The sequence below is a fragment of the Colius striatus genome, chromosome 8 (genome assembly GCF_028858725.1).
Source record: "Colius striatus isolate bColStr4 chromosome 8, bColStr4.1.hap1, whole genome shotgun sequence".
NCBI lineage: Eukaryota > Metazoa > Chordata > Aves > Coliiformes > Coliidae > Colius > Colius striatus.
The window spans coordinates 32,598,781-32,614,211 of record NC_084766.1 but is presented as its reverse complement, the minus strand read 5'-3'; the positions used below and the strand labels follow the sequence as shown (position 1 = coordinate 32,614,211).

General features: G+C 39.1%; 1 protein-coding gene across 1 annotated transcript in view; it reads left to right on the top strand.

Moving 5' to 3' along the window:
* The first annotated feature begins 330 nt into the window (after nucleotides 1–330).
* RAB11FIP2 (RAB11 family interacting protein 2) overlaps nucleotides 331–15,431 on the top strand; it is a 33,538-nt gene continuing 18,437 nt past the window's right edge. Inside the window, 4 exon segments of the mRNA XM_010202612.2 lie at nucleotides 331–908; nucleotides 12,318–12,760; nucleotides 13,461–13,724; nucleotides 13,727–13,919. Of these exon segments, the coding sequence (XP_010200914.1) occupies nucleotides 556–908; nucleotides 12,318–12,760; nucleotides 13,461–13,724; nucleotides 13,727–13,919 (1,253 nt within the window). The 5' untranslated portion in view covers nucleotides 331–555.

The following is a 15,431-nucleotide window of genomic DNA, read 5'->3' as shown; positions in this document are numbered from 1 at the left end:
GGGAAGGCGGAAGCGGCGGAGCCGGCCCGTCAGGCCGGGCGGCGGCGCGGGGAGAGCGCGGCGAGAGGCTGAGGCGGGCGAGAGAGGGGGCAGCGGCGCGGCGGCCGCGGCAGCCCGGCCGCACAGCCCTGCGAGGAGCGCGGCGGCCCAGCCCCCCGGCCCCGCGCTGCCCGCGGCCCCCGGGCACCCGGCGCTGAGGGGCGGGGGGAGGCCGGCGGCGGCGGCCTGCGGCGCTCCGGGCCGGGCGGCGGAGGGGCCCTGCCCGGGGGATGCCCGGGAGGCGGCGAGGAGCCGGGCCGGAGGGAGGGCGTGGGGGGGGCTGGGAGTAGCGTCGGTGCTGCGGGGGGAACCCTGTATCCCCCAGCCATGGAGGCGCAGGTGGGGCTGCGGGGGGACGGGGCAACCTGAGGACTGGCAACTGCCCCCCGCGGCGAGGAGCGCTGGAGGAAGGACCACGCTGATCCCCTCACAGGTGTCTCCGCTGTAAGTGCCCTTATGCAGTAACTCAGAGACATCCAGACTTTCCGTTTGTTATTGCTGCCGCGATCTTCAACGATGATGTTGTCAGAGCAAGCCCAGAAGTGGTTCCCAACTCACGTGCAAGTTACGGTCCTTCAAGCCAAAGGTCTGAAGCCAAAAGGTAAAAATGGCAGCAACGATGCCTACACCATCATACAGCTGGGCAAGGAGAAGTACTCCACCTCGGTGGCTGAGAAGACCCTGGATCCTGTCTGGAAGGAAGAGGCCTCCTTTGAGCTTCCTGGATTACTCATGCAGGAGAATCCAGAAAAATACATCCTGTACCTGATCGTCATGCACAGGTCACTGGTGGGGCTGGACAGGTTTTTGGGACAGGTGGCAATAAGCCTGAATGATATATTTGAAGACAAAGAGAGACGGAAAACAGAGTAAGTGACGGTTGGGTTTTTTTCATTATCACTTGCCTTCCTGTATGTTTGTGCTTGGGGAGGGTGGGAAATAGTAGCCTGTCAACATACTTTGAAATGAAATGAGGATGTTACTTCCATGGAGTGTTCAAAGCCCCGAATGTATACAGTTATGTCATTGTGACCAGGCCTTTTCCAGATAGAAGTTTACTGTAAGCACAGTGGTCATACAGCACAGAGAAGACTATCACTAACATTAAAAGTTTTTGACACAGTGATGTGTGCAACATTAACTCGGTACAATGTGTTTTTCTAATGATTTTTCTTTGTTCTGCTCAGGGCCATATCCCCATCCAACTCCTACCTCAGTCTGAACCACCTATGAGGTTCAGACTGCCTTGGAGCCTGGTGTCATTCTCTTTAAAAAATGTTTTCCTTCAATTGCTGCAAACAAGTATCTCTAAATATTTTCTATTTATGTTTTACTGGCCAGTGACCTGTGACTTAAAGAAAGCTTAGCACAGCAAGCACAGTGCTTTTCTGATCCTGATTAGTCTTAGGCCGCAATCCCACAGCCTGCTTTGTACAGCAGGCCTCAGCAGAGAAGACTGAAGAGAAATTTCTGCCTTTGGACCCTCCAACACTACCTACATAAGCTTTTGTAAAATAAAGTTGCAGTTTCGTAGCAAATTCTGGCACTGGAATGCCAAAAAAAAAACCCAAAAAGAGAAGATATAAGCATCAGAGCAGTTTATTAGGGTGAGCTGTAAATGGATCTAACTCTCTGGGTTTTTTCAACTAAACTAGAAGCTATAACCTTTTTTTCCACTTTCTATGGTATAGTTTCTGTGGTTGCACAAAGATGTGTGGTACCAGTGTAATTTTTCTTCAAAGGATATGGGAATAAACTGCAAGTGGAAGTGTACTGCAGGCATGCCTGTGGCCAAATAGTTTGTGTTTAAGTTACGCTTGTCCCACAGAAGTAGTCCAAGAACAGCATGGAGGCCTTCAAACTAGTTGTCTGTAAGCAGAGATGTGCGAGTGCCAACAAATCTTTCTGCAGTGGTTAAGATGTTCCTGCCCCAGGTGTCTTTCCTACTTGAGTATCTCTTCAGTAGAGTAGAAAGGCTCCTGTGCTCAAATCTCAGCTGTTAAAGTCTGTTATTTCTTCTGTCGGAGATGGTGGGTCTGTGGTAACATGCTGGACTTGGCCAGCTTTTTAGTCACTTTGATGTATTGTTTGTCCTTTCCTGGGGAGGTGTGAACCTTCAGCAGAGTTAGAGTGGGCAGTTGGAGGTAACACCAGCCAGGTCTTGATGAAATTCTTTCAGCAGAAACCATCTCAAAAGCTGATCCTGCATATGAGCAGTGGCTGAAGTTGAAGGAGCACCAAAGACAAGTCCAAGCTGTCTTTGCCCTGGTGGGCTGGATTGTTTTGGTAACTTTAATTTTTAGCGAAACAGTATGTTCATGAAGCAAATCATGGGAAAGAAGGTGTCCATGTAGAATCTCTTGTGGGTTAGGACAAGAGGAAACGGCCTCAACTTGTGCCACAAGAGGTTTAGGTTGGAGATGAGGAAGAACTTTTTCACTGAGAGGCTTGTCAAACGCTGGCCCATGCTGCCCAGGGAGGTGGTGGAGTCCCCATCCCTGGAGAGATTTAAAAGCCATGTAGCTGAGGTGCTGAGGGACATGGGTTAATGATGGGCTTGGCAGCATGAGGTGAGTGGTTAGACTTGGATGATATTAAAGGTCTTTTCCAGCCAAACAATTCTATGATTCATCATCTGGAGCATTATACTTTTAAATTGCTTATCTTTTTAAGGACATGCCAGTTAGCTTGATGCAATACATGGTAATGCCTGTAGCCTTAGGGTCCTAATTTCTATTTCCACATTATTCAAGAAGTTTCAGTGCTCTTTACATATCTGTCTTAAATATTCTTTAATCATCAGCTGTCATTTTCTTGCCAGTCAGCAGGCAACTGCCTTAGTTTAAACACCTATCCACTATACACAAGAAAAGGTGAACACATGAAGTAGAAATGCCACAAACCAAAAGACTTTGTAGGTCTAGGTAGAAGTATGTATCCAGAAACTGGAAGGAAGTATATGGCTTATACATCTGTGAGTAACAAAATGCCTTTTCCCTTTGAGGTACTGCTGTGCTTTTGCCAAAGTTTCAAAAAAGTCCTATTGGAGTCTTACAAACTTATTGCAAAAGTGTGTGAGTGGGGTAATTGACATAGTCCTTACCATAGTTAAATAAACATTAAGATCTCTTCAATATTTTGATGGGAAGTTGTGCTTAGCAGGGCTTCCCAGGTGTTCTTTACGTTTTCCTTCCTTTCTGTGGAGTATGAGAGGAACTCACGCTACTCAAACATGCTGCTGTGCTTCCCTGAAGTGACCAGGCCTCCCCGGCAAAGCCCTGCATGGCTTCTGAGCTCTGCTACGGGTAAAGTGTTACAAACAGCCCAAGCCCTGCTTTCTAAAGTTAACTTGAGCATTTAAGGTTGCAAATTGTGTTAAAAGTCGGTGGGTGTTTGGCTTCTAGAGCCGAACAGCCGCACTTGTAAAAGCCTTACGCGTGTGTAAAAGTGCGGATGGGCGGTTGGTGGGGTTTTTGGCAGCGTGTACCCGCTTAGTTCTTATGAGGTAGGAGCCACCGAGAGTCCAGCTTTCCTATCAGTGTCTGTATGTGCTTAGAAACCTAGAAAATGTCTTTTCTGAATGTCTCTTTTGAACAAATAATTCGGAGCCCTTAAGTGCTTAGATGTTTTCGAGAGGCTGTCGTGTTTGTCTGCTCGTACAGCCTCGTGCTGTGCGGGTTGTTGCTCTCACCTGTAAGCATTAGTTGGAGATGTGGATGCAATATTTGTACGTGTACATGGGAGGAGGAAGGCAAACTTTCCAGGATAGCTTTGCAAAGGCGATCTCAGGCAGAATGTTCTTTCTTTTTTCCTTTTTATTAAATCCTTTTTGATACCAAATATTCCTGGTCCTGTGTTGGCAGTAAACTGAGTGTAATATATTTGGACCCAAAGACCTTCTAGCCCTGACTGTGGTGTGGGAACTGAGATATCCAGTGCCTTTCAAGACCGAGTCCAATGTCTTTATTACCAAAGCATTGTGATGGTTGAAAGCTATATTCATTGTTTCAGAAACACTAATCTGTTTTATTAAGCAATGTTTTTACTTTCAAATATGTTCAGCAGGCTTGTGGTGTTATTAAATCCAGAGTTATTTTCTTATGTTGATGTAACCTTAACATTTCTTGCTTTGTTTGGAGATGAATGAGATCCAGTTATTTGATGAAGTGTCTATTGGTAATATTTCTACTTTTTAATATATTTAATAGCTTCCTCTTTCCAACACAGCTGTACATATGGTGCTGTAAGAGACAGACTCGAGTCACCAGGGTATTGCAAAAAAGATATTTAATATTCTACACAATGCTGAACCCTGTCAGTAATTCCCTGGTGCTTTTTTAGTAAGGAGGTATGAGAAGTGAAGGCTACCAGCTGATTTTGGATTCTAAGGAAGACTGTGGGGTGCGTGACATTTGGCTTTTTGGTATATTTTTATTTATTTAATATTTGATCATTTGTAAGAAATACATCTAAGAATTCACTGCAGCTTCAGAAACGTTATATCAGGGGAAAAAAGAATCCCTTTTTTTCTGTAGAGCTGCGTTTGTTGCTTAGCACATCTTAAGAAAAATACGCTCTGCAGTAAAGTTTTCAGGCAGGGGCCTCGTGATAGGATTTGCACGTCTTGTGTTCTGATAAACTTGCTGTGGCACAAGACTTAATGAAACGAAGCAGTATATTTACTATAACTTGGTGGCGAGCCTTTTGTTCGCACCGTCACACAACGTCCTTCCCCTTTCTTTCTGCAACTTACGATTTTTCAAATCCTTAAAAGTGAGAATTCCTGGAGTGGTTGGATCCAGATGTGGCTCACATAGTCCCTTACTAGGTCTCTTCCAGAGACTTCAGCCAAAGCATCTGCAGGATCCCACTTCATTTTCTTTCTATCTTGGTGCAAAAATGCCCATTGTAGTATATTAACTTTGTAAATTTACCTCTCTGGCATCTCTGCTGTAACTGGAAATGCACAGGCTCTTTTTACGTCTTCAGCTTTTTTGTCTAGAGCTGAAAACCAGCCTCCAGATGCTGAGAAATTTTACTGAGTTGGGGTTTTTTTTAACAGCTCAAAAAGCTTGTGAGACACTGCTTTATTGGAAGTATATTTAGCAGAAATTTTCAGATCTCAGGTATCCAATCTGGGTTTTATTTTCTTGGTTTAAAGTACTGTGGTTTGATTTTTTTTAAATTCAACCTGAGAAGTCCATCACAATTTTTTAGGGGAAGGGGTTGCTGTTGCAGAAGAAATGCCTCTCTTTTGCTCTTACAGTTTAAACATTAGTGGTGATCAATGAATGGGCTGCTTTAAAGCGCAGATACGTTTTTGTAATAGTTTCAGTTCAGTTATAATTCCTAGTTGCCTTAATACTGCTGATCTACAGAACATCAAAACAAATGTTTGAATTATCATGGAATAAAAGAAATAGTTACTGACAGGGCTGAAGTGTTTTTCAGTAGCTTTCCCAATGACTGTGCTTAGGTGTTTCTATGTGCTAAATGAACACAGCAATAGAAGAGCAAATTTCCGTTCGCTTTCGCCGTGATGTTGCTGATTTCATCAGCTCTTGTTTTGTCCTTGTCATTCTCTAATTTCACTCTGTTTATTGGTCTTTCCTTTATTAGCTTTCCTGGAGAGCTAATTTTATTGTACGTTCAGCTGATTTAGGCTGCATCACTTGTCTGGAATGTTACAAATCTGAGGAGGGCAGCTGATGGTAGAGTTGGTATTTCATATGGAAACTTTTGTCAGAGGAGAGACATCTTTTATTTGTGACTTAATTCCCCTTTTCTCTTGTTTCTGCAATACCCCAACACCCACCCTCAAATTGCAGTAGCGTTGTACAAAAATGCTTATTTGAGCATAAGTGAAGGAATCTTGACCTTATCTAAGATACTTCTCTGCTTACATCAATCATTTAACAAAGTGAAAAAACAGCTTTTCAGCAGCCAAACATGCAAAAAGAATTAATGACTGACCACAGTCAATCCCCCTGTCTTTTAAGCACGCACTTACTCTTTAGAGCTGCTGAGCTTCCTGAGAGAGAGGAAAATTAGGTGACTTCCTCCAAATTGTGTGAATTCCTTTTTGGTAGCCTCCCTCTTGGATATGGACAGGTTTCCCCTACGATCCCTCTGCCCTGTTTTCTCATCTGTAGCAGCATAAGCAAGAGGCAGGAACTCAAATAGTTGGCTTCAGATAAAACTTAAGTTAGGAACAAGGAAACAACTAGTAAATAGTTTGTTGTGGGCTGAATGCTTGTTAATGAATAACGCCTTTAAAAAATAATCCTATGAAATGTAACAGTTTATAAATAGTAATTGTTAGAGACCTAAATTTAAACCATCAAAATGCATTTTAGATTATTTCAGGGGAGGAAAGTAAATCGTAGTGGAAATGACAGAAATTATGAAAATATTGTGGGTAAAGTAAGAGGAAAAATTTGTTCCACTCTAGCCAAAAGTGGGAAGAGTAGTAACAGAAATGTGTTAAAGGCACAGTGATACTTAGCAGCTGGGAGGATCTGTACAGATTTCTGCTGTTGCTTTCGTGGTACCACTCTCTAAATGTAAAAGAAAAGGAAGGATAGTTAGTAGTGAGAAACAGAAGAGAAAGATGGTTGTGGGGAAAAAGGAAAAGTTGTGCCCAATTGTAGCTTTATGGGATTATAGCAATATTTTCAAGTTATCTAGTAATGTTTTCAGCATTTACATTTTGACACCAAAAGCAAGCACGTCCTCTGACTGAGTCATAGTTCTGAGTCGGAATCTGAGTGCCATCTGGATTGAAAGTTGTCTCTTTCCTGAGCTTGCACACAAATGCTTGCACACACAATCAGCTGAAATAAGTTGCCTGAATTCTCATGCCTTCACTTACTTTTGTTTCTAAAATACATGTTTTCACATGTAGTCATTAGCCAAAATAAGAAGTAAACTAAGAGCACTTTAACCACCATGATTGCAGTGGGTGTTAGCTAACCCCTTAGTAAGGCTGCTATGATATGTGTCAGTTCCCATATGTTTTCTGGTGTTACGATGTCACTCTCTAGTACTTATTTTTAAACTCTACTTTCTATATCTCATTTCAGTTGACTTTCAGAAAGTAATAGTAATAGAGAATGTCATCACTTATTTTAATAAATAATCTGTTTTCTTCTTCATTTCCCGTCATACTCCATGTACTCTGTGCTGCATCCCTTGCCTTAATTTTCCTACTCATTGACATTTGGGGCAGTCTCTCAGTATGGTATCAGAGTGATTTATGACAAAACATACTTCTGCATTTTTTAAAGTCCATTTGCTGCTAATTAAAATGTTAGATGGCTTTGGATGTTGCTTTTTTATTCATTAGCTGTGGACATTTGTTAGTGAGATTGTTTTTGTGAAGCAACTTTCTTCAGTGTATCTAGCTTGAACACAGTGATCTTAAGATGAAGAAATACTTCTTTCCCATGACAGCTGATGGAAGTGTTCTCTTATTGGGATTTTTATGGTCTTTTTAGGGGTAATTTTTGGTGTAGAAAATTCTCCTCATCACAGTGTAGCAGATTAAAGTTGCTCAGCAGATCAGGATGCTGATTTTACATGTAAAATTAAGATTAGAAGCCTTGTGGATGTTGTGGTGATTGTGTGGCTTTTTTGCAGAATTCCTTCAGTAATTTGTGAATTAAAGTCAAAATTTTACAGAAATTTGTATTTGCAGTGTAATGATTTCAGCAAAGCAAATTGCATCAGCTCAGCAGGTAAAGTGAAGACAAAGCTGCATTTCAGAAGCAGCAAAATGAGTGACTAAATTTCTTCAGAAATTTCCATTTTCAGCACTGGCAAGAAGATGGAGTCAGAAGGTCATCTGTCGTGCACAGATTGAATGTGCTCGCTAGAAGACTTCTAATTCCTGTTGAAATTGGTAGACAAGTATCCCAGTGGTTTTGGATGCTGTTAAAATTTTAAGTATGTAATTAAAATGTAATTAAAATTACATAGTGATTTTTTTTATTAATACTGTCAACCTATCCTGCTCCCTCTTAGCATGGTGAGCAGAATAGTTTCAGTGATGCATCTTAAAAGAAGGAAGAGGGTTAGAACTTGGAACTGTCAAATTCCATGTCAGATCTGAAGGGTAAGAAACCGTGGTATCAGCTTCCTGCTATTAGAAGAGAAACAAGATACTAGTTTCAAAATGTAGATAGTGTAGATAAGCAAAAATGAGTTGGGGAACCAAAAAGAAGAAAATTACTTTGGAAAAAGGAGAGGAAAAGAACAGTTGAAGAAATTGTGTTGAAAATTTAAGTAAGTCTGTAGATGGCTAGCAATTTAGATGAGATAGGCAAGCCATTATCACTTGCTCATTTATAGGCACTTCAGTTTTCTCCTTCACTCTTCTAGTCCATCTTTAATAAGCTAAAGGGTTCAGTCCTGCTAGTATCACACAATATACTTTTAATAGTGTAAAGAAGATGCTTTGTCTGTCTTAGAAATAAGGGCATTTGCTTTGTCCACCTCTAATTGAAGGTATGATGAAATTCAAGTAGTTTTGTCACGACTAGAAAATAACTATGTTTCTTCAGACAGCGGGTTAGTTTTTCAGGGCTGACTGGGCAGTGGGATTTTTCTTGTTCAGCCTTGAATCTTGCTTTGATTTTTGCTTGTTCTGAAAAAGTTGTCAGCATACAGAGTGGCAATTTATATAATACTTACAAAATAAAAATGATCAGAAACCTGTGCAAGACAAAGCTCATTAGCACATGCAAACACAGATGAGAAAAATAACAAGGGTTGTTCTGATGGAAACCATAGGGGAAGAGCTGAAATTAGGGGATGTATGGAGGACATTGTCCTACAGAACATTTGAAGGTGAGAGCAAGAAGTATGAATGTGATTCAGAAGGCAATAGGGCTCCCTTTGAAGTTGAGAAAATTTGCCAGACTTTGTACAAGGTCTGTTTAAATAAAGACTGTCTGCAAGACTGGATGTAATATTTGGTTATTAAATAAAAGGGCATCTGCTCTCATAAAAGCCACCCTGTTTTGTTCGTGTATGTTATTGGCTATTTTCCTACTTTGCACAGGCTTTCTATAGAGTAAGCTCATGGCAGCCTGACAAATGGAGCATTTATTGTGGCTAAAAGTACTGTAAACAAAACCAAAATAGCAGGTTTTATTGGCTTTTATAATACATTACCATTTTTTAAATTGGCAGTGGTATAGTGGAATTTAGTATTTTAGGACCCAAATGTTGTTATCTGAAAACAGTGGACTTCATTTTCCAATTCTTTTTTCTGTTATATATACAGCACTGTTTTTTCTATTTGTTGCTCACGCCCATGTGTTGTAGGAACAGATTCTAATAAGAAACATTTATAGACTCAGTCGCTCATTCACGTGTAGTTCCACACAGATGCGTTGCCTGCATTGCTTCTCATCTGTTCTTTTTAAAAAAAGTAATTATTTGCCTTTGAATTTGGAGAAAATCATGATTTCAGTCTGCTTCTCATATTGTCTTGTTATGAGCTGAAGCATATGGAACCTTCATTGTAGCTAAAACAAGAGAAACTCTCCAAGGTAACAAAGAAACCTCCTTAAAATGGCTATGAAAATGAAATATCTCTATTGTATACTAAGATTTGATCCAGCAATCGTTATTTAAATAGAAACTCCACTGAAATCCAGAGGAATTTTCCTGGAGTAAAGAGTTTATGGTTAAATTCTCCTGGAATCAGTGGTTATGTTAAACCTGGTGCCAGCAGGTGTGAGATCCCTGATGCTGTTGTGTTCCCTTCTTAGGGTAAGGAGAGTTTCTTTTGTTTTCCCAGCTGAACTTATTTTTTGTGTCAAGTCCTTCAAAGTCTACTTTGAAAACAAATGTACAGGCTGCAAAGGCAAAGAACTAGTTGTATGCTGGAATTCTCTCCTTCTGACCTGCTGAATGTCAAAATAGTGTGTGGACGTAGGCTGTTAGCAGGTGAGTACTGGGAGTGACACTGAGCACTTGTTGATTCACGATAACAATATCAATAATTGAGTTAAGCCTTTAAAAGAAAAGGCTTTCTTCCACGCAGAAAAAGCTTAAGAATTTATGTCTTTATACTGTTCTAAAACGAGTTAGCAAGTGTCATACATCTGTTTAAAGTTTCAGTAATTCCTAACTAGAAACATATTAAAATTCACCAATCTTATCAGAGATAGAATATCAGTGTTTGAGACCTGTCAGGAGAGGGGAAGGGGGAGAAGGGGAATACATTTTCTTACAGGATAGACTGAGGCATTACATGTGACTGTCACAAAATGAAGTCCTCTCTGTCTACTAAGCCTTTTAAATAAGGCTTATGAGTGTTTTGTATTTATGTTTAGCATCTGTCTAAGGAATCAAAGTGAGGACTTTCTCAGAGTGGTTTTTGGTTTGTTGTTGGTTTTTTTCCCCACACAGGCAAAATCTATCTGATGGAGATTTATAAGCAAGGGCTTGCTCGTCATGTCTCTCTGTAACTTTTATTTCTTAAGAGAATATATAAATAGATTTTCTTTTCGAGAAAGTAGGCTATCTTGTCTTCTAGTTTTTGTCATATTATATACCACACAAAAAAGATTTCCTCTTGGTTCTGTTATGTGTGTTTTCTGTAAGGACTTTATAGATGAATTAAAAGAGTTTCTGGAATCAGTTACCAAGAAGTAGAACATTATTAACTAGAAGGAAAAATGATCCATCTTCCTTGTACACATAACGTATTTCAGGTTTTGCATTTCATTTCAAATACATAAATGAAGTTACCTCACAACAAAAAAAACCCTTTCTTCCCAAAGGTTTCATTGTCCTTCTGCTGGTTTGAACTTTAGATCTGAATTCAAGTTGTCCAGTGCCAGGACAGAGAAGGTTGGATATTTCTCAATTATTCTGGTTTAGTCCAGGATGTAAAACCTTTTGTACATAAAAAAGCAACAACAAAAAAGTCATTATGCTGTCTATACTTTGATTTTTTTTGGTGGGTTGCTTTTAGAGGTATTTTCTCAACTCGAAAAAAAGAGAAGAGTATCTCTGAAAGTTTTATTTCAGCTGTCACCTTTAAAAATGTTTGTGAAATCCAAAAGGAAACTGAGGGTTATTTTTCTCCTTTCCTGACCTTGTTTTCTATATTTGACAGTATTGAATAATGTATGTGTAACTGCATAATCAATTTTGCTTCTGTGCTGATAGGAAATTTCATTTCTTAGTCTCCAGTTCAAAAGTTACTTCATCGTGATAATGCACTGTGGTGGTATGTAGGCACAGATTTTTCCAGACAGTGGGTTTACAGCCCTTTGAAATGTGGCCTTTATGAAATAGGGAATGATGAGTGTGGAGAAGGGATTGTCTATTGGTCATTTGTTTAGGTGAAGCTGTGGAAAGAAAATTGAACTGTAATTCTGCAGAGGCTTCCATGGGACAATGGAGCACAGTAGGGAACGAGTAAGACACTTGGATAATGATAAAGCCTTTTTTGGACCTGGCAAAGAAGCACACTTGGCTTTTTGAAATAAATGATTACACCTTCAGTCGTTTTTCAAGGAGTAGGAAACGTTTACATTGCGGTTCCAAAGCCTGTGGAAATATTTCTGAAGTTAATCCTAGTGGTGACCTGCAAAAGAAGGGCTGGCTGTTACACCTATGTGCTCACTGTTCTGCTGCCAGTGCTCGTGGAGTTGCTGTCAACATCAGTAGGGATTGCAGCTGCAGAACCAAACTTACAGTTGACTATTCAGCAGCCTCAGAAATTTCTTTGCTAGTGCAATTGACATAAATCTTAACCAGTGGTTATAAGGAAGGGACAGAGGCAAAATGTTTGCTAGTTTATAAACCCGAGCAAAAACAAAGGAGAAAATGTTACTAGATGAAATATTTGCCACACAGTTTACATTCAGGTAATATATATCACTGTTAAATATAGGGCACTTGAAAAATAAGAAGTGTTCTTTTAAATAGCAAAACAAAATGTATTTGTATTTAGAATTAACACTAGGTACAAATTGTCCTTTGTAAGCTCTGCTTTGCTTTATTAGGCTTCTTCCACAGATCTTAAAACAGGTGAACAGTGGAAAGAGTTCCATACTTGCTTAGTTATTGAGTTTTCTCTTAAAAAAGAAATACAGTCAGAAAAAGTGCTTTTCAGTACAGGATTCTTTTAATTTATGGCATGGAATTTGGTTGTCATGTTTTTAAACTACACTAGCCAGATACATCAACCAGCTAACCAGAATGTAACGACTAGCCTCCAGAAAGCACAACTTAACTTGCTCTTCTTCTCCTTTAAGGTGGTTTCCCCTAGAGTCCAGACAAGGGAAGAGAACTAAGGACAGAGGAGAAATAAAGGTCAATATTCAGTTTATGAGGAATAACATGACAGCAAGTATGTTTGATTTGTCAATGAAGGACAAAACCAAATCCCCTTTCGCTAAACTAAAAGACAAAATGAAGGGTCGGAAAAGCGACGGGACGTTTTCGGATACATCTTCTGCAATCATCCCAAGTACTCACATACCTGATGCACACGTAGAGGTATGTAGTGGTGAAGTACAAGTGAAATCAAAACCAAAAAAACCTTTTCTTCTGGGACCTCAGCGACTATCCTCAGCTCATTCGATGTCAGATTTAACGGGATCACATGTCTCCTCAGAAAAAGCAAAAACTGGCACGGTTGGCTACTCTCATCTTTTCAGGCGTCAGCTGGAATCTTTTGGTTCGCTTGATGAAGGTGGTAAGTAAACTCCTGATCATTATAATTGTAGTTCACTGCTATTAGAGCATTCTGAAGTCTGTTCCCTTAGTTTTTGAAGCAGTTACGGGGCCAAAAAGTTAAGAATTATTGCTGGCCTATTGTTTTTTTCCTTTTTCATTAGTTGCTGGTAACTCATAACTGTTGTTTCTGAGGATAAGAAATAACTCATATTGGTAAAAAATTATGGTAACTTAGCATTTTTTCTTATGTTCTCATTTAAGAGTATGTTGTAATAAAACATTGCATTCTAGAGGGAACTGTAGGCAAAATAACATCTTGGGAAAAATGAGATGATGTTTGAAAAGGTGAAAACTCTCACTGAAGTTTTCAATGTGATTTATACAAAGAACTGGAAATACTTGGCATTGTTTGATGTTATTGTGCAGCAATAGCCTACTGTCACTTTTTGGAATGGCATACTTGCCACAACTGTCTTTGTAGAACTTAGTTTTCACACAGGAAGCTAAAGTTTGTGGTAGTATCTGTCCATAAGGATTTCTGAATCATAAAGTCAAGGCCACAGTTGTTAAAGTTTGCTTTAAGTAGCTGAGTTACTCAGCAGTATCTTGAATTGAGATTCACTTGAAAAGCTTTTAGACCTGAACTAAAATGAGTTCTCTGCATATAAACTCTGATGTAGTGTCTCATTGATAATATACTATTGACACATTGTTTGCAGGGAGTCTGAAATCTCCACATAGAAGGACATTAAGTGTTGATACTTCTAAAATGAACCAACTCGACAGCACAGTTGATGAAACTGCACTTGAAGCACAAAATGACCCATTTACCAATGTGAGTGCTTCGTTACCCCAAAAATTTGCTACACTGCCAAGACAGAAGAATCCATTTGAAGAAAGCCCAGCAACATGGGATCAAAACATAAGTCTGTTTTCCAAACCTGTTGAAATCAGAAAAGAAACTAAAAAAGAGAAAAAAGAGAAAGCCTTTTTGAAAGAGTGACTGGAAAAAAAGATAGCAAGAGGTCAGATAAACTTAGCAATGAGGGATCAGACAGTTCTGCTGACTTGAAATCACCTAGCACGTTTGGTGAAACTCATCAGGAGAGTTTTGATTATGATTCCACTAATCCGTTTCTGACAAACTTCAAGCCTTCAAGCATGTTGCCATCTTCAAGGTAGGTTTCTGCTGTATTTCAATCTGATATCTTGAACATGCTGTATAAATGAAAATGTGAAGTGTTGAGGAACAGTCTTTGTGCTTTATGTTGGTTTATGTTATTGCTTGTCAGTTCCTAAGTAAAAATGGTGAAGTTTTAATACAGCTTGAAATTCATTTTGATGTTACATTTATATAATGAGTATATACTCTGAATGCTTTTGTGGACATGTGTTTGTGGAAAACCTTCTTCATGCTTCAGGATGGATTCTTCTTGAAAGTCTTCTGCTTTTGCTGAACACTCATCGCTAATTATTACACTGTCCTAAGTCAAGATTTTAGAGGAAAAGGTTTCAGGTCTAAGGGAAAGATGAAATGAAATAAATAAAAATGTGAAGAAAATATGAGTGATGGAAACAAATCCTGTGGATGTAATTATTTGGGGGAAAACATGGATTTAGATCCAATATGTTAAAGCACAGGAATTGGAGACCATTTTGTTTCTAAATGGGAGCACCCTCATGGACACTTAGCACAGTTGAATTCATTTGACTCCCTGTAGCTTTGCTGAGTTCCTGTGTATTCAAGTCATTGCACAAGGCAGCAGTTTATGTGCTAAGCAGAGTGACTTATGTTACAGGGGCTAATAAGAAACTTTGATTGAAATAATCCATTTTTATCTTTGTCTATCAAGAGTTAACTTGTTTTTCTTTAAAGAGTATATCTCACAGTTCTTCCTTTCTCTTTGCTAGTGAGGGAAATACACTTTTTGTCTCTATGTGTATACATACACCTATGCCCCACATACACTGTTCCCAATAGATAAATATTTAAGCAGATAACTATTCATTTTTTATTCATTTGCATTCTCATTTTTTTTTCTCTATATTAATGCCAGGAATTAGCAGTCCTTTTTCTCTCTTTTTTGTTTTTTTCCAAGGTAATGATTCATTTCTATTTAATGACTTACATTTGGTAGTAAATGAAAAACATGGTTCTAACAATTTTGCCTTTTCCCTGATTATTAATTTCTTAATTAACAACACAGTAGTCTTTTTCTTTAAAAAAAAAAAAAAGATACTTGTTTCTTGTTTTCTTGTTCTTTAAGATTTTAGAACAGATTGATTTTACCCTATCTCAGCTCAGTTTTATTCAAGGGTTAGAATGCTTACACTCCTGATTTAAACTTGTATTCATTTTCTGAAGGAAACTAATCGTGGATGTGAATTAGATAAATGCACAGGAATGGAACTGCTACAGAAAAGATTTGGTTGCTAGAAGCTCATACAGACTTCAATGAATTATCTTCTTAGTGTCTTCTCCGAGTCAAATCAGCTCCTAGTGTCTTAAATAACATGTTTACAGACAGAGCCTTATAGTTTTATTAGTTTAATAAAGGATTTCTCTAGATTAGAGTAAGGTTAGGATGTAGCTTGGTTTGTCAGAAGTTAAACTTCCATTTAAATAAGCTCCTCTAAAGAGAAGTAATTTAAATAACAATTAAAATTACATAGCATTTAATTTTGTATTA